The sequence below is a fragment of the Parus major genome, chromosome 8 (genome assembly GCF_001522545.3).
Source record: "Parus major isolate Abel chromosome 8, Parus_major1.1, whole genome shotgun sequence".
Lineage (NCBI taxonomy): Eukaryota > Metazoa > Chordata > Aves > Passeriformes > Paridae > Parus > Parus major.
In genome coordinates this window covers 816,007-840,879 of record NC_031777.1, presented here as the reverse complement: position 1 = coordinate 840,879, position 24,873 = coordinate 816,007, and the positions used below count along the sequence as shown (strand labels likewise).

Here is a 24,873-nt window from a genome sequence, read left to right as displayed (position 1 = left end):
ATGTTTTTGTAAGATTCCACTGGTAACAGAAAAAGGACACACTCTTTTCAGAAGTTACTGAAAGAAGTTATTTTAGTTTGGTTTTTTTTCCTTTGAAAAGTTTCTATGCTTGTCTGCCTTTCTAGGAGAAAGACAGGCAGCCCAGCAGCAAAGAAAGCAGCTGGGGAGACAAGCATCCCCTTACCTGCCCTTCTGGAACATTCCTGGGAGCACTCAGGGCGTGCATCCTTCAGCTTCTCACACGTGCTGCACCTTTAGCAGTGAGCAAAGAGCTCTCAGATCCTACAGGGAGGAGAAAGAAGGGTCTGGGAGATCTGGAGACATCAGCTGCTGGCCCATGAGGTGTCCCTAGCCCCAGGAGAAGTCCTGACACAGACAGGATGCAGGAGTGTCAGCTTGGCTGGAATCCCTGCTCACACAGAGAGCCACAAAATGCCAAAAAGTGTAATATATAACATGACAGGCCTGAAAAAATGTTTTCACAAGCTGGTGTCATGTTGTTTTGCTCTTGCAGATAAGTGCTTTTGGAACTTCCCTATCACTATGTTTTACAGCCTTTATTTGCTCTATTGTTATTTTTAGTCATCTTTGCTGAGAATACCCTTTTACCATTTCAGCTTCCTATTTCTTCAAAGTTATATCTGCTTCGTTATCTTAGCCAGAAAAGCTTATCTCAGTAAAAGTTTCTCTTAACAATAAATTAAAGCATTTTTTTCTCTGGCAATTTCATTATGCTTCTCTCTTTTATATCTTTTATATTTTCTTTTTTTTTTTAAATTGTATTTTAATATGTATTAATTTTTAATATATTAAAATGTATTTAATTTTAATGACTTCTTTGTTTTGCTCAGTAAATGTTGACTTGGAGTTCCACAATATCTCAAACTGAATAAAATTCAGGTGTTTTCTCAGTTTAAGGTAACAGATTCTGATAAGGCCATCTACTATATGCCTTAAGACAAGATTAGTACTTTTGGAGTCAGGGAAGAAAAAGGATTAATTTTAAATTTCTCAATCAAGAAAAGAACCCACTGAGTTTTCAGTTGTTCATCCTGTCAGTGGCTGTGGCTGAACTGTGGGATCAGGCCCATCAGTGCCTCTTTGTGACCTTTGGGGCTGATTTTTGTGGGAAGGAAATGCCCTGGTGGCACCTCCACTCTGGGTTTTTAAAGGGAATAGTGCAAACCTTGTGTGCTCAGATTTAGCCTTTGAATTTGGTGAGAATTGAGTCACCAATGTAAGGAAATAAATCTGAGTATGTCCTTTATTCTTTGCTACGAGCCTGCTAAAAAATCCCTCATTTTGCTCTCTTCAGAGTGGCTGTGCTCTGGTTGCTGTACTGTGGTTTCATAGGTGATAATTTAATGATTTGGTGTCATGGCTGCTTCATGCTCAGGTTTAATTACACTTCTTTTACCTTTTTTTCACCTTTTTCCTCAGACAAAGCCAGGCTGTGAGCTGCCTGGTGACATTGTTGGTTAGGAGAGAATCACTTCTGGGAGTGGAAATTACATCAAGTCATTTGTGTTCCAGCACTGTGGCAGTGAAATCCCACCAGTCCCAGAATGCTAAAGAAATTTATCTAGGCAGTGACAATAATAGCTTTATTTCTTTATTCCATAGTGAATTCAGGTTTTTTTCCCCCCCTTGTCATTGAGAGTGAAGCAATCTCCATCAACCCCTCTCCTTCCCTTGCTAAGGGAAGAAAAGTCTGGTTGGGATGGAAGATTGATCCTTGTGCAACTGTTAAAATGGAGCAAAATGTGGTTTCCTAAAGCTTCTCAGCTAAACTTGTGGCCTTTCCTAAGATGATTGTTGGCTGACAAATTTACAGTGATCTGGTCTGTGTATAGAATTGGGATTGAGAAACGAATGGCTAAACTGTCAGGGGAAAATCTGTTCTGTTTATTGAAGAATTTACAAGTATCACCTTCCTACAGATGTATTTTTCCTCCTTTCCCATTTTTTTTCCCCTGGTATTTATCTCATTATGTGAATTACCTGCAAGAGGTTTTATTTAAACATGTCCCAGTTTTCTTACTACGGTGAGAGACATCAGAGATTTGTTTTGTTTGTTTAAAAACATCTTCATTATCATTGCTGGTTTTTTCCTCTTTTATTGATGATGTCTAAAAACTACAAAGGGTATAAAATGGACTGGAAGGACTTAACATGGGAAGAAGTTGCATCAGTGATGATTTTGGTGTTTGTTACAGCAGCAATCTCTGACAAGCTGTGATGTTACATTGGCATGTCTTAGGTGTTTGTCCTCATATCACAACACCCTTTTTTTCCCTAAAAGTTCTCTTTTTAGCAAAAGCAGGAAAATTGTAAGTAGTTTCACAGTGCTTTTAGCTGATTATTATTTCCAGAGCTGTGCTGGAGCATTCTAAGATATTTTTAAGTACTCCATGTAATTATTAAACAAGCACCTGTCCCATAAAGTCTGTTGTCCAAAACAATTGCCAAGTAATTTCTGATCTCAAAGGATTTTTAATTGAAAATGCTGTGTGCATGATAGAGAGTAGTAAAATGCTAGTTTTACAATGTGGTGCTCTTTGTTCTAGGAATGTTTACAAGGATTACCGTTTCCTTGAGCTAGCCTGTGACTCCCAAGAGGAGGTGGATAGCTGGAAGGCATCTCTGCTACGAGCTGGTGTCTATCCTGATAAATCCTCAGTAAGTTAAAAACTCACTGGTTTGCTCTGTTTGAATCAAAAAAACCCAACTGCATCATCTGGAGAAACACAGTGTCTGCAGATATCTCAAGAAGGAGCAGCCTTTTCATTGTACGAGTCTGTGGTAATTCCAAAATATTCATAATGAAATATTTTAAGACCAATTTGTGCGTCAAACCTCAACATAAAAAAAAAAAAACCCAAAAACCCAACCAACCACAAACCAAACCTTCCAACATGTTTCTCATTGGATCTGTGTAGTAAAAGCATTGAGCAATTTGGGGTTTCCTGAGCCTCGTTGTTTTTGTTAATGTTTTCTAAGGTAAAGATGTTCTTTGAAGAGTTTATTCTGTATTACAGAACTGACAGAAGCATTCCAGGCAATCGTGTATATTTATTTTACTTATTCACTGCATCATTTTTTGGGTATGAAACACATGCTAAACCTTTCCAAAGGCAGTTTTACTCAGCTAATCATCATGTGGAGCAAATGGAACAGGATACAATAAAAAAGCCTCTAATAATTTACTAGAAATGACAGAAAGTTGGGAAACAGAATACGTCCAGCTATTATTTACTATTTTTTGGACCTAGATATCTTGATATTTTACTTCAAGTGAAGGTTTGAGATGTATGCAAAGAGAAGGCTGACTAGCAGAAATACCTGGCATTTGAAACTTTGAAAGTTTGAAACATTTGAACTTTGAAAGTTTCTGTAATGCACAGCTCACCTTTCTGCAGGGAGTGCTGGATGCCTTCAGTGGAAAATCAGCTCTGAGAAACGAAGCTTTGATTGAATATTTGATGAATTTGCTCTTCTCCCTGATTGTTTTCCATGGGAAGGCCAGGTTTGAGTCCAGGGTCTTGTGCTGTCTTCTCTCTTCATCTTTTTCTACCTTTATGGTTGTGATGCCTGCGTGGCTCCCGGTGCAGTTCTGTCTGCATCTCCTCCAGGAGATTCATGTAAACAGGCTTCAGCTTCTTCTCTTCACACAAAGGTTCAAGACCACCATAAAAAGATAAAGTAGAAATTCTTGTACTGCTGGATTTTCCAGTTATTATAGAAATAAACAGTGATGATGGTAATAATGGTAATGATGCAGGTTTTTTTAGAGAGTAGTGTCAATATGCATTTAGCAGGAAACCTACCAGGTATCTGAGACTTTAAAAAGTAAAAGAGTGTTGGTGACTTTTCACTCACCTTGTTGCCTGTTCCAGTAGATCCTAAGAATATCAAAAGCCACTTAACAAGGATTTGTTATGAGGGGTTACCTAATTAATTACTTGGACCAATATACTGTATTGCCTTGGTTTTTTCTTGCTTAGATTTTAATGATGATTTCACAAAAGCCTGTTGCTGCCTCTGGTTTAATTTTGTATTCTGTGATGGTTTTATCTTGTTGGTGTATCTAGTACTTTATCCTTAAACAAGACAGACTGGTTGGATTTCTGAACTTCTCTTCTGTCTTCCTGTCTCTCCCTTCCCCCTAAAAATACTTGGTATTCAAAATATGTTTACAAAGAATTCTTGGTTTTGTTTAAAGTTGGTCTGTCAAAGGAGTCTTAGATGCAAGATGAGAGACTTCCCTGAAAGAAGTAGAAGAGAGTCAAAATACAGTTCTCCTTTGAGCTGGAATTATCTTTACATTATAAAAAGAGTAAATATTATTGTTCCAAATGCCTGTACTCTGAAATTTGCCTGGTAGTTTTGTAAGCTGTTCAGGAAAGATGCTCCATGCTACTCTGGGCCTCCAAAACTTTATTCCTAAAGGACCAGAGGTTCAGATGTGGACTGTGAATTTGCTTTTCAGAGTTTTGAATTCTGCTAAGCAAAATCTCCAAGGCCTTAGAAGGTACCTTAGAAGACCCAGTAGATCCTAGATAAAAATGAAAGTATTTAATGAAAATCCTGTGCATGCTCCTCAGTTTCACACCTTCCTCTGACAATATAAAATAACTTCAGACACACCCCCCATTCTTCTATTCTCCTTCAAAGATTCAGAGACCATGTTTTTAAGTAGAAGGGACTGCCAGGAAATGGCAGCAACTTGGGTTTACTTTGGTGCTTCCCCCCAACTTTGTGATCCCAGCATTAAAAAGGCAAAGAGGTGCCTTAGCCCCTTCCCAGACCAAACTTCTCACTCTCTGTTACCTGTGAGGCACAGCTGGGAACTCTGAGCATCCAAGACTTTGGCACCAGCACTTGAATTGCTGTTAGAAATGAAAACTAAAAGAAAAGTAGGAATCTGGCAGCAATTAAAGAGATGTGTTCTGAATTCTCACCAAGGACAAATTCTCAACGAAGAATATTCATTTTTCTGTTGATTTTTTCTTTTTTTTAGTAGTGCTACATACAATTGTTTGATTACAGTGATAATGGGGCTCAGTACTTGCTGCCACTAACATGGAGTCTCTGCTGCTCATTTAATCCTGTAAGCTAAAATCCAAGGTTTTAGATTTATAACCTTTCTTTTTGCCTAAGCAAATCTCATTAATATTTTAAAGGCCATAAATTACCCCCTTCCTTCATTTCCTTGCTCCATTTTGCTTCTCTTCCCTGTCCCTCTGTCCATGGGGATGCACAGGGTGAATATTCCCATATTCACTGTCCCATGAATTTCCTCTGATCCAAATTCTTTGCACTTTTCCAAGTCACCTCCTTCCCACAATCCATTTGCCTTTGTCAGGCCGTGGGCTGTGACAGCCACCCAGATAGCAATGAATCAGTGTTTTGATTTTTCCAACCCATATGCAAGTCAGCTTGCTTGATATAAATCATCCTGTGGCCAATTCACTTTGAAATGGGATATCCATTTACCAGCTGACTTTACTGCTGCCTTTCTGGACCCATGCATCCAAAACTCTCTTTTTTTTGTTCAAAAATGACTACAACGTTGTGACTAACCTTCCCAGACTTGATTTCTCAACTGGTGTAGGCTGATGTTTATTTTGGCTGGCTTCCCACTGTATTTTATACACTGTTGTTGCCAGCTCATGGCAAAACTCACAATTAAACCAAAATAATAGCCCAGATGTTTGTCGTAACTTGCTCTGCACATTTTACCTTGTTAGCACTGCCCATTCCTTCTCCCCCCTCCCAAGGCCATCTCCTCTTATTAATCTAAAAATTCAGCATTTGCTTTTTAAAATGCTTTGAATCTTGAAACTTTCCATTGGCTGGCAAGTTGCAGGGAATGGCTGTTGTGGAAGGCTCAGAGATGTTATGGGGGTTGCTTTGTGTTCTGAAGTTCAGTGTTACCAGCACTGAAATTCCCTCTGGCTGCCCTCCCATCCCTAGATCACTTCAGGCCTCATTTTCTTCTCCCTTTTATTTGTATCCACCAACTTCCCAGGAGCTGCTCCTGATTTCCACCAAAGGAAGTGAAAGCAGCATCAGAATGTTTGTGTAGTGAGGAAAACAGCTCTGCTGAACATTTCAGTGCTTTGTGAATGCCCTGTGTTCCCCTGGAATCTGTCTGACTTCAGGATTCAGTGAATGTTCCCTGAGTCAGTTCCTCATTTGCTTTGAGCCATTTCCAGAACTCTTCAAACTAGGCTGAATGCATGTAAAATAAATGTAACTAATATTTCTTTTTTTCCCCCTCTTTTCTTTCGTGCTGCATCCTGCAAAGGGGAGCAACAAAGTAAGTTTGTCCTTTTACAAAATCCTTTTGTATCCTGTCTGAAGGACTTTGTAATGAAAATTAGTTTGTCTTTCAGTTCTCACAGCTATTGCCTGCACGCTCTTAACAGCAAAATGCGATTAAAAATGTGGGTGCACAAGTATCTTCAAGAAAAACTGTTACTGGCTCTTTGTTTTAATTTTGGGGAAGGAGTGTTAAGTGTTGCTGAGCTGTTTTTAAGGAGGTTCAGCAAGAATGATACTATAAAAGTATTGGGCCCAAAGATTATGAAGGTATAGTAATAAAGACCTTCTGAGAAAAGGTTACTACAGTCTGATGAAACTCATTACAGCTGGGTTTTTTGACCATACATCAAAGCTTGTATTAATGGGCAGTTATAAAAACCCAGCACTAAAGTCTTAAATAACAGATTTGCTGGCGTTGTTGGCTAAGCTGAACTAGATCAGTGTACTGGCTTTGAAGGTGCCTTAAAATGGATGGAGGAGGGTGGGGTCAACATTTGACTTGGCTTCTAGACCCTTGATGTGTTCCAGCTGGACAGCAGCAGAAGGGTGTGGGGTGTGGAGAGGGAGAACTGAAATATGCGTGGTAGGGGTTTTTTTTTTTGAAAGTAAGCAGCACATAAAAAGACAGTTTTGCTGATGTTGATCTGATAAACGAGTAATCATGCAGTTCCCAGGGTTAGTGCTTTTTAATGCCATTTTTACTGAGCTTAAGAATGGAAATTGCACATCTCATGCTTTGGAATAAGATGCAGAGAGAGTTTGTCATAACTCTGAAAGGAGTTATACAGCTTTTGTGACTTTTTTCCTCCCCTCCTTCCTGTTTTGGTATATTTAACCTGAGGAAGATGAATCTGCAGCATCAAAAAGATGCTTCATGGCAAACACTGAAAGTAGCCTTAGAATATTGTCTGTAGCATCTCTTTGTGAACTGGAAGCTTTCTGGGGTATTTGAGAAAGACCCAGGTGGGTTTTAAAGGTTTTGAAGATTGGGGAATTTTGTCTGTTTCTAATTTTTGTGGTTTTTAACCAGTTTTTGACCACTCCTGTCTGCACAGTCTCCACAGTGGCTGGGCTCAGAAGCACCAAAGATATTCTGTTTTGTTGGCCTGCCTGAGAAAAGGTGCTCTTAGAGTTGGGTGGGGAGGGGTTAAGAGAATTGGTGTATTGATGGCATGGAGAGAGGGGCTTTACAGAGGAGGTGGTGTGAAATGTAAATGTTAACTGTGTACACTAAAATGTCAAGGTAGTGTTTATAATGTTTCTTTACGACACGCTGGCTTAAGGCTTTGCTGCTGCAGTGGATGCTGCTCTGATCCCAGAGACTGTGGATGCTCTGATAAGGGAAATGGGGATAGGTGGGACACCACTGAGCTCTTGGGGCTGGCACAAAGTGAGTCTGGATGGCAGGAGCTGCATGGACCAGCTCTGTTCTCCAGAGCTGAGCTGTGGGGCACCCCAGCGAGGTCAGCACCAGACAGATTTCAGCAGGATACCCATGAGCAGGGAGAGGAGAAGCCTGTGAGATGTGAGGATCTGGGAGTTCTTAACTCTTCCTTCACTCTGAGCCAAGGGCAGCTCTTGCTGTAGGTTCAGAAACATTCTCCATCTGGCCTGGGTTGCCAGCCAGAAGATAACTCCAAAAGAAATCTCCAGGAAACCGTCCTGATCTTTCTCTTTGAGCCAATTCCTTGTAAGGATCTTACATTTAGGTCTTCCCCCTTCTCCTTCACACAGATCATTCCTGTGGGAGTCTGGAGATCCTGTTATCCCAGTTGGACAGATAGAACCAGCCTGCAGCTGCCTGCAGAGGCTCAAACCCCACAGTATTGAGATTTCTCTACCTAGTGGAGTGGGAAAATGACACGGGTAAACCTGAGAGGTGACCAGAGAGTTCCTGAGAAGAGGTCAGGGAGGAGATAGGAATGGCAGATTGAGATTCATGACAGTGTCTTAAAACTTCTAATGCAACTTTATGCTGAAAAGCTTCATAATCCTTCCTTACTGTCCTGGCAGAGCTTTCCTGGGTTGCTACAAGAGCTGTAACCCTCCTCCTGTGCTGCCCAGTGTGCTGCTCATCCACTGGATCCTGTCCTATGCTCACATGTCAAGATCCTGTACTCACCCATCCCTTCAGACTGTGGCTGCTTTTATACCTCTGCCTTTAGCTTTGCACTCTTGGACTTGCAAAAGTAAAAATAAACATTGGAGTAATGAGTCTGTAAGAAAAAGGGGGAGGAAGGGAAGTGAAGAGGGTTTATAATCGTCAGCGGTCTGCTAACCATTTTTATTTTTACTTTTTATTGTTGCACAATCATTACTGTAAGTGAGATTTCTCACATGGTTAAAGATAAATATATCTTCAGAAGCTTTGTTGGATAAAATCTGTAAAAGGGTCGTGTAGAATGAGGTAATGGAGACCTACCTCATTCAGCAAGCACATGTTGGCAAGCTGCATTTTGTTAATATTAACACTGAGCTCCACAGCCTCGAGTGGGGAACGAGTGCAGAATTGTCCAGTTGTGCAGAGTCTGACTGTCTTAACCCACCACTGTGGATTTGCTGCTTACCCTGTGCATCTTTCCATTAAAAAAACCCCAAATCCTCTTGAAACAGCCCTCCAGACACTGCTGTTTGAAACAGTATCAAAAACTAAAGCATTCCCCCAGAGTCCATCTCCATGGTCTTCTAACATGGTTAGGTGAAAAGAGTAGATAGATGCTGGGTCCTTAGGAAATTTTTGTTCTGAATCCCTGGGCACTCAAGCAATAAAACAGCAGCAACAGAAAAATCTCAAAACCTTAAAGTGCCACTTTTTAATTTTAAAAGTCACCTTTCCTTTGTCACCATTAAGCCCTGAGTTAGCCAATATTTTCTACTTGATTCAAAGTACCAAACACTTAAATGCTGAGCTCAGACTTGAGAAACTTAAACTTGGAAAACCAAAATCTCTTTAAATTACTTTTTACAGATAGTGACTACAAATTTTTTACCTTCTAATTATTTTGCATTGCTGTGCTTGCTGATACCCTTTAGAGAATGTGTAGAACTGAAGTCTGTAAGCTCCATATTCACATCTCAGTTGAGTTGTGATAATGCTGCACATGCAAACAGTCACTGAATATAAAAGCAGTGTAATTGAGTTTGAATTTTCTCTTAGGAAAAGCAGAATCTCCCTGAAAAGAGAAGGAAAACACCCTTGCTGTCAGCTCAGTTTGCCTGTTGGTCCTTCAAATACTTTTTGGTGACATATTAATGGCTTAAATTAAAGACTTTCTTTTCTCTCCTGATTTTTTCCTTTTAATTTTTATTTTATTTAAAGGGGAGTTAGTTTTACTAAATCCAAATTCCAGATCAGCTACTTCATTAAGGAGTCCAGATGTCTTCCTGTCTCTTGAGACAGTCCTGGAAAATGGGAACACAGTGAAGTCAGGGTCCTCATTCTCCCTGTGTGTATGACAACAGTGCTCCCCATGGATGTGTTTCGTGCTTGGCTCTTCCATGGAAATGCAGGTGCAGTGCCAGAAGCAGGAGGTGTCTCACACTGGAATAAAGCTCTGGTGCTTTCTTTTCAAGTCTGGCCATGTTTCTGAAGGGGTTTCAGTTCCCTTCCAGACATAACTCTGTTCCTGGCTGTGATGATGCTCTGCAAGTGCCCCGGCCAGAGTCAGGCTGGAGATGTCTGCTCTGGGACTGCTCAAGTCCCTGCTCGGGATAAGTCCCTAAAGAAGAAAAATGAAAGACTTTTTTGGCTTTGTTGAAAAGCAAACTGCTGATATGTCAGAGGGCAAAACAGTGTAGTCAGAAGTGTAACTCTGCATTTTTACTGAGTTCACTTTTTTTAAACAAGTATATTTTAAAAAAGGAAGGCATTGAATTCTAGGAAAAGAAGAATTCATTTCAGTTGTGACTAAAGGTGGCTTCAAGCCAACTAGGTTTAAAAATAACTTTTAAATGAAGTGTTAATTTATTTTTTTTTTCAAGTGGAAAAATGCCATAATTTTATAGACAGAGTTTCAGTCATTGCTTCGAACAGATGAGTTGGATTTTACAAGGAAGTCCCGGTGTAAAAGAGCAGCCCGAGGGAGTGAGAGTGCATGTGCACACACTGGCTCAAAAGCAGCCCAAAAACCAGGGAGGAAAGGAAATGGCAGGCTGTTCTCCAGTCCTTTTCTCACTGCCTCGCTGCTCCAAGGATGTAAAAGCATGTTTCAGATGAAGGCTATCTTCTGCTTCTCCTAAATATTTACTACTTCAAACAAAAACTAGATGAAATCTTGTTCCCCAAATGTTCCTGAAGAAACAGAGCAGCCCTGGCTGATATTCCTGTAAGAATAAAATAACTCCTGTCCCCAGAGAGTTAAAAATGTCCAGTGGAGAAGAGATTCACAGGATTGCATCAGTTGCAGTGAGTGTAACAAGATGCAGGCTGATGCTCTGAATGATTCCAAACCCAGTCTCAGCAAAGCTGCTGCTCGAGGTCGGGGGTTCAGTGGCTGTCACAGGGTTTTATGTTCCTGCTCTTAACTGGGGCTGCTGACATTAAGCAAACTGCAGGAAATTTAGAAATGAGCAAACATTTTTTTATTTCTGTTATGTATCCACGGTGGGCTCTTTACTGTGCTTTTGGCAAGGCATCTGCATACTGAAAATATTTTTAAATTCTTCATTTTTTATGGGGCAGCTAGTTTTTGCACCACTTCCACTCTGATGAGGGATTTTAATGAAGCTCTGCAGAAAGGTGAAAGCTCTCTGGCTGTGAAGTTTCAGGCCATGGAGCATGAACGTTAGCCCCACTGTGGACATTCAGTGAGGTTTGCCCTGGGGAAGGCAGTGAGGGTGGCCAAACTCTTTGGGTGCTTTCCCAGAGCTGGTCAATGAGCACTGAAAGTTGGCTGGAGGAGAGGAAGGTGCTGCTGGGCTCTGCTGCACCAATCTCAGCCACAAAGGTCCTTTGGAGCCCAGGCTGACACCTGCAGCTGGAGTCCCTGTGGCTCCAGCTCTTGGAATAATTGTATTATTCCAATTATTATAAAGGAGCAGGTTGCTCCTTTAGCATATGGGATCACCCCTAAGGAGGAACACACGACTATCACAAGGTTTTGGGACAATCCTAAAATACCCTCCTTGTCTTCCAAGTCAGTAATTGCACAAAAGCTGGATAGTAATTAGGAGTAAATAAAAATGTGAAACTTTTGTTTTTTTCCTGCCAAAAATGTCACCAGGCTCACTCTTCCATAGCATGTACAGTGTAACAGGAAATGTCATCATTGGACAGGAGGGTGGAGGGCAGCTGGTGAACAGCCAGATACTCCTTTTTTTTCTCTTCTAGAAGGGAAAACAAGGTGATGAGGAGAAACTGAATGTTTCCCTGACTAAATGAAGATACACAATGCCTACTCTGACATACAGATCATCCTGGATTTCATTAACCTTCTCTACCCACAGGTTTATCAGGCAGAATCAAGGCCCATATTAGGGGTGTACAAATCCTCCATCCTGGAGCTGCACTCTTCAGTTACAAACTCTCCTTCCATGATGTGCTCTGATCTCTGGGCACTCCTCAGCTCCTGATTCCCAGCTCCACTCTGGCCTTTGGCTGATGTCATCCCTGTTCTTCTCTGTTTGGTGTGTGACACTTGATATCTCAAGTGTGCCAGTTTTGGAGAATGGTGATTTCACTTGGAAGAGCTCTCTGTGGACATGTTGAGGTGTCTGATCAATGCAGTTTTTTGGTGACTTTTATACCTTTGTTCCTGAAGCCCCCGTTCCTGCAGCAGAGAAACAAGTGATCTCACTCTGTTTCCTTTATATTCTTCTCTTTGAAACTCAACCTCAACAATTCCTCTTCTTTAGAAAAAAAAAGTTATTTATAATTAAAAGAAAATTTAATTAATTTAATTCATTTAATTTAAAATAAAAAAGTTATTTATAATTAAAAGAAAGAATTATGTACCATTGTATGTGCTGCTGAATTCAGATAACACATCTCATCTTTGGGGTAGTTACAAGCTCATTGGTGGGTGGGTACAAAATTACCAAGAGCTGTAACACACAGTGTTATCAGACCCTTTAGCAGCAGATATTCAAACTTTCTGGTTGCATTTTCTACACAATATTATTTTGATTTATTCAACAATTGGGGTGTATAAACTGGGTGGCAGCAAACCTAAGGGCATTTATGGAAATCAAATAAAGAAATTAACATGAAGCATGGAAGATAAAGTCCATGAGAAAAATTAATCTTGTGCAATGTAATTTCATGTTCAGTTGTACTTTTGTTTAATACTGTTTCATTTTCAGATCTAGATATTCTTCCAGTAGAAGCAAGAACCTTCTTGTAGTGAACAGAAGCCTTTGCAGTCACAGGCCAGCTGTCCCTAGCTGTGTTTGCTGGCACTGGGTACAAATATGTAGTTGTTCATGACCATGGTCTGGAAACAACTGCTGTACCATATTCTAAATTATAGTTATTAAAGGTTATCTGGCTGATTCAGACAGCAAATTCTCAGAAGTGGTGTGAGTGAGACTGGGCTTAGGTCTCCTAAGGACTGGCCTTAGCTCTGGCTTAGCTGCTTAGCCTGTATGCAGCTGCATACAGGGCAGGCATCCTCCAAGAGCTCAGCTTCTCTTTCAGATCACCTGTGCCCCAAGATGTGGCTGCAAACACTCAAGAGATGTGTTCATGTCAGCTCTGTGCACCAAGGAGCTCTGTGGGCAGAGTTCCTTGCTGTTCCTCACATGAGGGCTTTGACATGGGTGATGGGCTCTCTCATGAGAGCAAAATGCAGCATTGTCTGCAGTCCTTAACACCACCTGTGTTACCTTTGGTGTGGTGAAAAACAAGGCTCTTGCTTTAGGAAACTTCATCTTCACTTGTCTTTATAGTCTGAAGATATCAGCTCCCTCTTTGTTACACCCTGCTCTGCAGAAAATACCTCTCAGTGTGGTGGGAGAATGGCTGAGCTCAGAAATGGTTTCATTTCAGCCAGTCTGGGTCATGGCCAGGCTGGAAGATGGGCTTGGGGAAGTCAATGGCATCACTTCCAGAGAGAGAGAACTTCACCTGTTGTGAGTGGTGTGTTGTCCTCAGGGTTACATGACTTAGGGGTCTGTTTGGGTTTTTCCAGTCTGATTGGTGTTCTGCTAAAATAAAGCTGTCCTTTCACAGAACCAACCCTGTCCTTGTCTCACTGGGGCTGTGATTTCTGCCCCATGTCCAATTTCTTTTATTGAACTCCCTTTTCTTTGTACAGTTTCTTTTGTAAGGCCCAGCATGGTGCCTTTCCAGCAGCTGGTTTTAATATTGGCAGTAGATACTACTTGTCTAGAAGTTGCAGTTGCAGACCAAGATCCCATTTTACAAACTGAGAGTAAGAACATAGTTCCTGGCAGTCCAAGAATGGCATGAGAGAATGAATGAATTATTGCAGGACAGTGTTGTTTGTTAAAGGTTTGTCACTAGCACTAGAGTGCTTCTAGAAAAAGGATTTTTGGGGCACACTACCTGTTTGGCACTGTTCTGCCTAGCAAAGGACAGTTGTTCTTTAAAAATACCTCACTCCAACATCTTTTAAATATGCAGGAATTTATTTCTGCCTGTCTTTTAAATATAAAGGGGCTTAATCTTCCTGTTCTTGATAGTAGAATATTTTAAAATGATAGAAAATTCAGGGAGTTAGAAAGAAAATTAGGCTTGGCAAGCCCTGGGAGAAGTGTTAAAAGTAGACCCTGGGAAATGTTAGGCCTTGTGCTTGCTAAGATCATGTGAAACTGCACCTGTGTAGTCAATATATGATAAATGATATAATTGTTAGATGTGATTAGATATAATTATTGTTTAAAGAATCATGAGAAATTATGTTAAGGGGTTTGAGGGGGACCACAAGAAATCCATGCTTGGGTAAAATCAATGTATACAATACAACAATGTAAGTTTAATAATTAATATGTAAGTAATATAACAATAGAGTATAAAACATGTTCAACTCAAAATGAAGTGGGGTCAGATTTGGGTATGTGTACCCCTGACACCCAGAGCTCTTCAATAAAGCACCTTCATATAATCATTCATGATTAACATTCTGATTATTTCCCAGATCCTCTTCAATTCTTCTCTGAAATCTGACACTTATTGATTTGAGTGTCCATCCTTACATGGTGGAACCACCTCAGCTTAGAGTAAGACTGAAAATAGCTCAAAAATGTGTTGGGTCAGTTGTTCAAGTGATAAAAAAATCAGTAATCCTTGTGAAGTGTCCTAGATGTAGGCAGGCATATGAAGTTCTCCCTCCTTTTGTGTACCCAAGACTGAGTGTTTGTGTATTTTCTAAGACCCTGGTTAATGTCTTTGTTCAGGCACACTGGATGAGATTCCTTTAGTGTATATAACCATCAACATTTTCCCATCAAAATTCTGGTCTTTTCTGATGGGTTCCTACTGGGGAATTGCATTTTTAGGAGTCTATATTTAGAATAATCAATGATTATTCCTTCCAAGTCTGGATCTCTTTGCTGTGAACTGCTTCACTCCCTCTTTATTGTCAGTGGGTCCCTGGGAGTGCCAGGTTCTCAGGTCTTGGAGAAGTAAAGCAAGGGAACTCAAATTTCCAATGGAGTACTTAAATACAGATATTTTCTCTAGTGAGGCTCTCAGTGTGACCTGTCCCTCTCTCATGCATTGCTGGGGTTTTCTTTCAGGCAAAGTCTTCCTGTCTGTTCTCCTTTTAATTGAATCTTCCATTTGGGATGTTGGAATGGTTTACTTGACCTAAAAAAATGCTCCCTTTTTAAAGGAGTTAAATAATATATTTAATATATTAATAATTTAATAGATTTAAATTTTATATATTTAAATTTTATATATTTAAATGTATATATATAATATTTAATATATTTAATATAATAATAATAAATAATCTTATTTGCAGCTGCTTATTCTTTTTCATTATTAGCCTTTAGAATGATATTTCGTAGCTTTTTATAAAACATGGATCATCCTATGGATAAGCACATTAAGCTGTAGTCACAAATACCTGAAAGATTGTCACAAATGCCCCATTCCTTCTAAATTCAACCCCAACTGGCAATGGAAAATTACCCTTCAGATATTGGTGATGCTTTTGTTGCTGAGCATTTAGGTAAAAACACTGCTCTGCTATGGTAACTTCTCAACCCCTTGGGAATAACTTTCAACATTCTCCTTTTTTCTTGATGATTTTCTGGCTATATGCTGGGAAATTTCTGGAGTCTGCTATGGCTCTATAGGAGCTGAGAATAAATTAAAATATGTTGTATTCAGTATGTAAAGGTATAAGTTTGGCAAGGGGAGGTTTCCAGTGCAAAGTAAAATGTCCACATTCCCACTTAGATTAAAAACTCATCAGAGAATGAGAGAAAATTGCTAAGTTGCTCCCAGGTTCCCACTCAGTCCTCTTGTATATCTGCAAAAACAAAGTGGTTTTGGTACAGAACACAATCTCTGCTTGACACAGAATGTTTCTGTTAATATTCCTACCTGGAATTTCCCAGTCAGTCCAAGTTCAGACATCACAGTGTAAAAATCTGGTCACTTATTGGGAAACCACTGTGATTTCTCATATTTTTATAAATTTACTAAATTTAAAGTCTTTTGCTGGAAGGTATCCTTAAAAACACATTACACACTTCAAAAATGTGCTCATTTAAAAAAAAAAAAAAAAAAAAAGAGAGAGAAAAGGAAGAAAATAAAAGGAATAAACCTCTCCATAGCCAAATAAATTCTACATTGCAAAGTACATCCATCCCTTCTTTGGCCAGAGGACTGTTCTTTGCACAGCCTGCTGAGTGTCTGATAAGATGCTCCACAGAGAGATGCAGTGACCTTTCCACTCCTTGTCTTTGGATGTGGTATGGCAGGATATTTATATGTAACATTTCATTTTAAACTCACAGAATGCATTGAAATCCAGACATTTATTTATCTTGAGAGTGCACCTGCATGTAGTCAACAGAGAAGCTGTAAGAAAAGGCATTTTTTTCCCACTTTCTCCCAGTTTGCATTAGACATGTCACACAAGAGCTGGAATATGAGACAGATTTAGCAAGCAGCCACAGCAGTTCTTACTGGTTTTTGGGTTTCCCAAAAGGATCTGTGCTCAGTAGGTTGTTCTTCTGCCAAAGACTTTATCATGTGGACTGAATATTGTAACAGAACAGACAGCACCATCTTCATGTGTTTTTAGACATGTTATTTACTGGGGTTTCCCTGAAGAAAGCTCGAGGATTCTTTCCTTATGAGTCACTAACAAAGTGATTGTTTTTATATAAACTTTCCTTCAGCTGGTTAGAGTTGGAACACAGTGTCTTGTGCTCTTCTTGGGTCTGACTTTCCTCTTTATTTCTTTTAATAGTTGTTCCTGCAGCCAGCAGAATGGTTTGAACCTCCTGGCTTTCCCTCATACCCTCAGTCTTGAAAATCACTCTTCTGGCCAGCGGACGTGCTGGTGGCGATCACTGTGGGTGTGGAATTCCACTTCTCAGCTTTCTACCTTGTGCTGCTTTTTCAACTCTGCACCTTCCTTGTGGTTTTAAGGGAGAATGTGCTGTTGACATTACCCAAACTGGAGTTTAAATTTCATGTGCTGAAATGAAAACAAAATTGTAAAGAACGTTGATAGTTGACTTCAGCGGCATTAAGGTTAAAAGTGCTGTGTTTCCATAATGGAAATCACTAGAGCTGGAGAGACACATCCCTTCCCTTGCAAATGCCTCAATCCTTTCCCACCCTCTCTCAGTGGCTGCAGCAGTGGTGCAGAGTCATTTTTAATTACCTCCCTCCACAGCTTTTGAGTTCAAGCCCAACTGATGGCGCCAAGGACCGAACCACAAGGAGATCTCCGGGCAAGTCGTGCCTGTGTCAGCCACCTCAGCAGGCAGATGCTGCCCCACTGCACTTCCTTGTAGGGTTTTTTTATTACATTTTACATTTTTGAGCCTGAGACAGGAGCTATGTTAAATCTACTAACTCAGCCATGTGCCCATAGGTGTGAAACTCTCGGCTGTGCTTACCCCTGACCTCACCTCAGATATTTCCACTCTGTGTGTACATGTGTGTGATCACATGAGTGTCTGACTCCTCAGGTAACATACTCTGGATTTACACATCTGTAAAGTTGCAGGGCATTATTTTAACCCAAGAAGTATGCAGAATTGGACGAGTCTTTTTTATAACCCAAGATAGGATTTCTTTATTTTTACAGGAACAGGAATGGTTTGGCTGGAATGAAAATGTTCATTCCACTGCATCATTAGCTACAGGCAATCTTCAGTTGAAGCCTAGCCCATTTTTCATGCTAAAGCTCTAGTAGTTGGATCATTAATCAACATGGAGGATGAATTTCTGGGGCTGAGAGAGTTTGTATGCCTGTAATTTATGATGTATTCTTTTTTGTTTTTTTCTTATAAAGGTAGTCAGAAAATAAATTATATTTTAAGGAGTTCACCTCTCTGTCACCCCTTTCTACCATTCCCCTTCTGATAAACACCCCAAAACTTTGCACGAGATGGATATGGAGTTTTTGCTGGAGTAGCAGATCCTCAAGTGTGTCATTTGATCCTCCAATAAATCTAAAGCAACCTTCTTTTAGATGAGATCAGTCTCTGACATGGTCCCTGTCTCAAGTGTACTTAGTACTGATAGTCCAGTCCAACCTGCTTTCATCACTTTAACTGTTAATTTTTGGGTCTTGGATAAAGTTTTTCCTTCCCTCCTCCATTACATGGAAGTTGTAACCAGCAGCCCACGGGAGCATCAAGATCAAGGTATTTACCTTCCTTTTCAGCTGCCTGCTCTTCTCTCACAAGGTGGAAACTCAGGGGACTGATCCTTCCGTTTGGAGACAGCAGTGGGAAAATCCTGCTTCAAAAGGCAGGAATTGTTTCCTTACAAATTGAAGAGCCCTAAATTGCTCTGCACACACGTGTGGAAAACACACACTGCTTCTCCAGCCTCCTGAAGAAAGTGCTCAAACAAAAATCTCCTTGCCCAATAGCCTAAGAGAAGTCTTCTCCAAAGGCCACATTTCTCTTTTTCCAGCAGCAGAAGCAGCTTTGGATGGATCCAAAGTGCATGGGAGTTTTTGGAGAGCACTATCCAAATCCCTTCTCTCTTTCCTCACTTCTATACTCCCCATCTGAACATGAGAGCTGCTGCAGAGCCCTTTCCAGCTTGAAGGCAGGGGAGTATGGTTTGGAATATGAACAAGGATCTCATGGGGGAGGAAGGAAAAGGACCATACAGTTCATACAAGAGGCAGAATTATTCCAATTGAAATGTCCAGGGCTCTCAGAGGCTGCACTGCTCTACCCAGGGGAGGCTGAAAAGCATCTTCAATGCAATGAAAATAAAATACTCTCATTCTCACTGTGCAGCTTCATTTGACTCTTAAGAAAATGGCACAGCAGCCCTGGGAACAGGGGAAGTGTCAAGTGTTACCTCTCACCAGAAGTCTCATGGCCTCCTCCATCAGTGGCCAGTCCTGTACAGAACAGTTTTACCTCTACAGGGTGTGCATTGCTCAGAGCAGAGACCACCAGCACGTGTTCTCCTTCCATGGCCCCATCATAGCAGTGCCTTGGAATCATCTGATGCTCACTTGGGTATTCCTGGCCTTTCCTTCCTGTTTTTATTGCCAGCTGGTGAGCTCCCTGTCCTGTGCAGCAGCTGTCATTGCTCTGCCAGCATATAGCTGTGATTTGATCCTGTTTCTGTTTCTTCAATCCTTGAAGTTATCCATGTCTTCCAGGCCAGGGTTCAATCTCCCATTGTGTTGACATTACCTCACAATTCTGTCTAATGGGCAGAGTCAAATTTAACTGGCTATTATTATTATTATTATCATTATTACTATTATTATTATTATTATTATTATTATTATTATTATTATTATTATTATTATTATTATTATTATTATTGTATTTTATTTCAGTAGGACCCATCCATGCAACACTTTGATGATTAAATCCTTCAAGGCTGCTAGTTCTTCTTTCCACATTAAACGAATCCTTCAAGGCTGCTTGTTTTTCTTTCCACATTTTAACTTATTTATCTGTTAGAAAGTTGTTTCACTGTGCTATTCTGTCATTCATACTTATCTTTCTAAGCTTATTTGCCAGTCTCCTATGGGTATCACTATGTGAATCAAAGATCTGAAAAATCAGTTAACTTACTGAGTTTGGCATGCTCTGCCACCTTTATTTTTCTTTTTTTAATTTTATTTAAGGTCTCTCTTTAGAAGCATGTTCAAAAGCCTTGCATGCAGTCATGGTTTGACTCACAAACCTGTATTTGCATTAGTTTTCTTCTCATTTTGTTAAGTCTGGCTGCTGCACTCTCTGTTCCACAGAACCAAGTGCTGGTACCTCCATGCTGTGATTCTGCAGCCTCTCCATGGGCAGTAGCAGGAGCTGCTGCATTACTGGGAGCTGATGTCTGCATGTGGGTGGATATCCATGATCATTTAAGAGGATTTCTCATAGTTTTATTTTGTTTTGTTTGGTTTTCTTTGTTTGTTCTTTATTTTTTTTTTGAAGGTACCAATTTATTCCCTCACTACTTCCATTCCCATCTCCTGCCCTGGCTAGGAGATAATGATGATTTTGCATTAAGGTTTCTCTCACCTGAGAAAGCTGGTGCAAGAATTTTGTCTGTGAAAGCGTGGTCTGAGGACCCCAGTGGAAATCATGCTGTCAGATAAGAAACTTCAAGGCTGATGGCTCAGGTTTTCCCCTTTCCTGCTCTGGATGACAGAAAACTGCCTGTGAGTGCCAGTAATTCACCCTCCTGGGCCACAGCACTTTGTCCTTTGACATTATCAGTGAACTGCAACTCAAACACAGCCTGTGATTCCAGACCATGGCCTTTCTTCTGTGCTTCCTTGGCCACTGAGTGGTTTTTATTTTCCAATTCTTTCATTTTTCTACTGGTTCAGTTCCCATTCCTCTTCCACATTCCCTCAGGGGAGTTGATCTCCCAGTGCCTGTTTCCATAAAGCCTCACTTCCTTCAGCAGTGGTTCCTGTGAACCTTGGATCACATCCTCGTAGATTTTCTTGCCCCTGCACTCACAGCTTGTGTGTGGCTGAAGGAAGGACATGCTTTTGTAGGCATCTGAATTGTGCTAATTCATGCTGAGGTAGGTGTCTGTCTAATTCCAGACAGCATTAGGCACAAATAAGAATTGTTTAATGTGGAATATGTAATTATCAATTGAAAAATCTGCACGCTCTCAGATGCCTTGTCAACACTTCATGCCTCAAAATGTGCAGCATCCAGCAGCTGTGGTGTTAACCTTTGCTAGGCCATGCTGAACATGTGAAAAGTCAGTAATTTCTGTGTTTGCATGGGATCTTTGTTTGCTGTGATTAATGGTCCACTAACAGTGTCCAGTGCAAGTTCAGTGCAATGTACAAAGTGTCTTTGATGCCAGACATTCTACAGCACTGTGCAGAAACCAAAGTTAATAGTTGTAAGCCTGAGAAGACTGGAATGTTTTCAATTTACTTTTAAACAAATGACTTTATTGTGCCATTCTCACATGGGAGTAAATTCCACAGCCTTAGTGCCACATTAGACAAAACTTTTTTACCTGCTGCTTTCTGTTTATGCTGGGAGAAAAGAAATTAACCTCAGTTAGGAGCTGGGGAAATGGAACAGGACTATTAAACACGGTGGGAATTCTGGCAGGGGTTTTGCTGGGAGCAGAGGGGGATGCAGGAGAACAGGATGTAGCTGAAGGATGATTTGTGGTGTAGTGTGGAGTTAAGGAATTCTTTGAAATCTGAAAATCAAACTCATGAAGAGCACCTGTAGGAAAAGCTTTAAAATTCATTTTGCCACTCCAGAAATGTAAGGAAGCAGTTGTAGTCTTAATTAAATACCAGTGGATACTGGGAAGGAGATTCCTGGGGACTGTGGTTGGGGATGGATTGAGCCCAATTCCTGAAAGGAGCAATTCTCATGAAACTCATGTGGATCCATCCAGGAATGACAACCTCAAGGAGAGAAAGTGTCCCTGAACTCACCACATTCTCCTGTAATGGTAAAGATTTTCAGACCAACACAGGGAAGCTCTGAATTAGACTTTAATGCTTATAGGATGAATTAATAGCATGAATTTGTAAAAATATGAAATGTGTGCAAAATGCCTCAGTAGGAGCGTGGATCCATCCAGCATTGAGATGGATCCTCATTCCTCTCATGATAATAAGTTGTGATCTTCTGGTAGATAAAATGCACAACCCATTCCTGTGACTCCTTTTGATTGAAACATGAGTGTACATTAATTACTAACAGAACTAAGAGCACTGGATGATTTTTTCAACTGCTCACTTGGCCTTTTTTGTACTAAACCTTTGTTTTACAAGGCTTTTGTTTTGTGCTTGTTCCATGGGTTTATGGCTTTATAAATCCATATGCAATCAAGAAAAGGATTTGAGTTTTGTTTGGACTAGTTTTTGCTTTTACTTGGGCCATCTACAGTTCATTAGTATTTTATGTCATGCATCACAAATGGAAAAAAAGATTACAGGTTTAAATGATGCTCAGGTAAATGCAATTGCAGAATTTGGACAAATAAATCCCCTCACCTGAAAACAGCTTTAGAGTCTGTTGTCTTCCTCTGTTTGTAACCTTCATCTTGTCTTTTCCAAACCAGCAGCTCCTCTCTGTGCAGTGGCTTCCTATAAAACCTTTCCTCAGTTACAACATGAACAATGCAAATGGTGAAAATAATTCTGCAGGGTCCTCAGAGCCCTGAAGGCTTTGCTGCACTTGTTTGGCCTATAGTGTAAAACACACCTAAAGGTGATGCAGAATGTGGATGGTGAAAAGCACCTGAGAGTTATTTCAGCTTGTGAGGCAGGGAAAGTCTTTCAGCTTGGTTTCTTTTCACTGTGTGGCCTTTTTCCCATGGAAATAAAAGGTATATATTGATCATTACTGAGAGAAACCAATGTATGTATAGCAGGGGACAGCTTTTACTCATCCTGAGTCAAACCTGAGATTAGGAGTGGCACTCTCAGTGTTGGGAAGCTTGTGGGGGCAGAGGCAGGGCCAGTCCTTCCCAGGTGATGCCTGTGCATGGTTTAATTCCCTGAAGAGATTTTGGTACAAGTCTGGATTTTCCAAACAGTCAAAAATATCTCAGGACTTGTTCTGGAGTCCTTTTCCTGTGGTGGGGAAGAAGCTGTAGGAGAGGAGATCAGACTGTTGTTTAAACCTGAGTGTTCCTGGGCAGGAGGTGCTCAGCTGCCCTCTTCAGATGGGAAACACATTCAGATGGGAAAGTGAGGAAATCTCCCCAGACCTGAGGCTGTGCTGGGTTTCCACACTGGGCAGAGAAAGGAGAAATTCTGTGCTTTTGCCTAAGATTCCTCCAGCTCTGTCTAACCCCCTCACTTCCTGGCCATCTGCAAAGGCAAGCCTCTGGTTTGCAGAATGTCTGGGGAAAAAAAAAAGAGGAGGAGGAGGAGGAAATGTGGTGGGCTGGAAGCATCTCATCCCCTTCATCTCCCAAATGCTACAGCAGGGAAATAACCTGTGCTTAAAGGTGGCTCCCTGGGACACCCCAGTTTTTGGAGGCTGGTAGGGAACACAGGGCTCTGAACACAGAGGGGTCTTAAATTATATTCGAGTCTTGCCACAAAGGTCTTAATAGTCCATGAGTTTTAATGTAGCCATAAGGCTAGAAATTCAGGGATTTTGACCTCAAAGTCTTGGAGTATGTTTAAAAATAGCTCACTCATCCTCTTTTTATCACTTCATATACTCTGACACAATTTTGGAACCTGCCTCCATCCCATGTAGCAGGGGAACACTGTAATTAAGAATCTAAGTTTTGAAAGGCTGTTCTCTCTTAGCTTAAGGCAGAATAAGGCTTTATGTATTTTGCAGGAGATTATAAACAATTCATTGGCTAAAATTAGCAGTAAAAAGGGAGCCCCAGCTCTTTCCTGCCCTGTGGTTTGTACCACAAAGACTTTAGTGTTTTTAAATCATGACAGAGCTCTCTAAAATCCTTGAAAGCACATTATGTATGTGTCACTTTGGCTCGGTTTGGAATAGTCTCACCTCCAAGCCAGAAGGCCATGGGTTCAAATTCCATGCCTGCCCTTGCATATAGCTGTCTCCCAGTAATTTCATTGCAGAAAACATTTAGAAGCATAGGGGAAGAAGAGGGGAATTTTGTGTCTGGAGCTCCACTGTGAGACATTCAGTCCTTGGGATGATCCATGAAACCACAGCTCTTCCCTCAGCAGGCACAAACCCTGGAGCAGGGCAGGGGGAGCCCTGATGGGGGTGGAAGTTTTTCCTCCTCTTGACAAAAGCAGTTGTAATCCTCAGGATTGTGCCTGATCCTGCTCCTCATCTTGCCACCAGGACAGGCTTTCCTCAAGAATGAGTCTTGACTTTGCCTTTTGCTGCTCATCAGTGACAGAAGAAATAATTTTGAACTGAAAACGCCCTAATAGGTCATTAAAAATAGTTAAATTGCAGAAATAACCAAGTGAAGTGCCAAGTTAGATTTGTTTGCAACAGCAAAGGTAATTTTAACTGCAAAGGTAAACTCCATATGGTCACAGTCCTAATCACTGATGTCCTTTACCTTCCCCACAGAGAGGAGGTCAGAGTGATTTAAGTTTTAAACTTTATTGTTTCATTGTGGTTTGTGCCAAAGGGAATGTGGTCTTATAACATGAAGTGTTTATGTTTGTTGCTTACAGATGTGTATTAACTCACCAAAATCTCACCTTCTCTTAAATAAAACGTATTTTTAGGAGGGAAAAAAACCCCAACTTTAATTTTCTACTGCTTTTATAGAATGCATAGAAGGGGTTTGTCATAGTTTAACAAAATGGAAACCACGTCATAAATGTTATGTATAGTTGCTCACGACTCATTTCTCACTCTGAAAATAATTTTACCCAATAATTTTCAATTTCTGTTTTCATGGCATGAATCCAAAATGCTCCTCTATGGATGATTTTCTTTTGTTTAGAAATATTTGTTACATTTCAGTAAAGCCCTCAGTGTTTTTAAGTTCCTCTTCTGCTCTGTTTTGAGGCTTTTTTGCTACAGGACTGGTGCAGGTCCCATTTTTGTTTGCAGCTTTAAATGGAGAGTATGGATATGGTGATCATTGATGCTCTGCTGGGGTAAGAGTTCTTGCCAGAATTTTTTTCCATAAGCCCTGACAGAGAGCTAATGTGATGAGAACTTTGAATCTTAGGAACTGAATTACCAAATAAAATGTTTTGACGAGAGCTCAAGCTATGCTTGGGATATGATTGACATCTGGGAAAGGCACATTTATCTACATGAAATGCTGGTGGTTTGTGTGTCCACTTACAAAATTAGATTAAATACATTTCCTCTTTCTTACTATTTTTTTTTCAGCTAGGCAATTACTGTGGGTACTACAGAGACTGAGAACTGGGCCAGGAGGTGGAGGGATAATCCATCTCATCCTGGCAGGAATGAATGTTGGCTCATCTGGGATGTGGGTGGGGT

General features: G+C 40.6%; 1 protein-coding gene across 3 annotated transcripts in view; it reads left to right on the top strand.

The window, feature by feature from the left end:
* The window catches only part of DNM3 (dynamin 3), a 169,493-nt gene that overhangs the window by 111,672 nt on the left and 32,948 nt on the right, over positions 1 to 24,873 (top strand). For 2 of the 3 annotated variants that reach the window (XM_015636155.2, XM_019007640.1), the window contains one exon: positions 2,568 to 2,679. In XM_015636155.2, the coding sequence (XP_015491641.1) occupies positions 2,568 to 2,679 (112 nt within the window). Of the gene's footprint in view, positions 1 to 2,567; positions 2,680 to 6,310; positions 6,323 to 24,873 lie in introns of all 3 variants that reach the window. The other variant, XM_015636154.2, reaches the window with a different exon arrangement.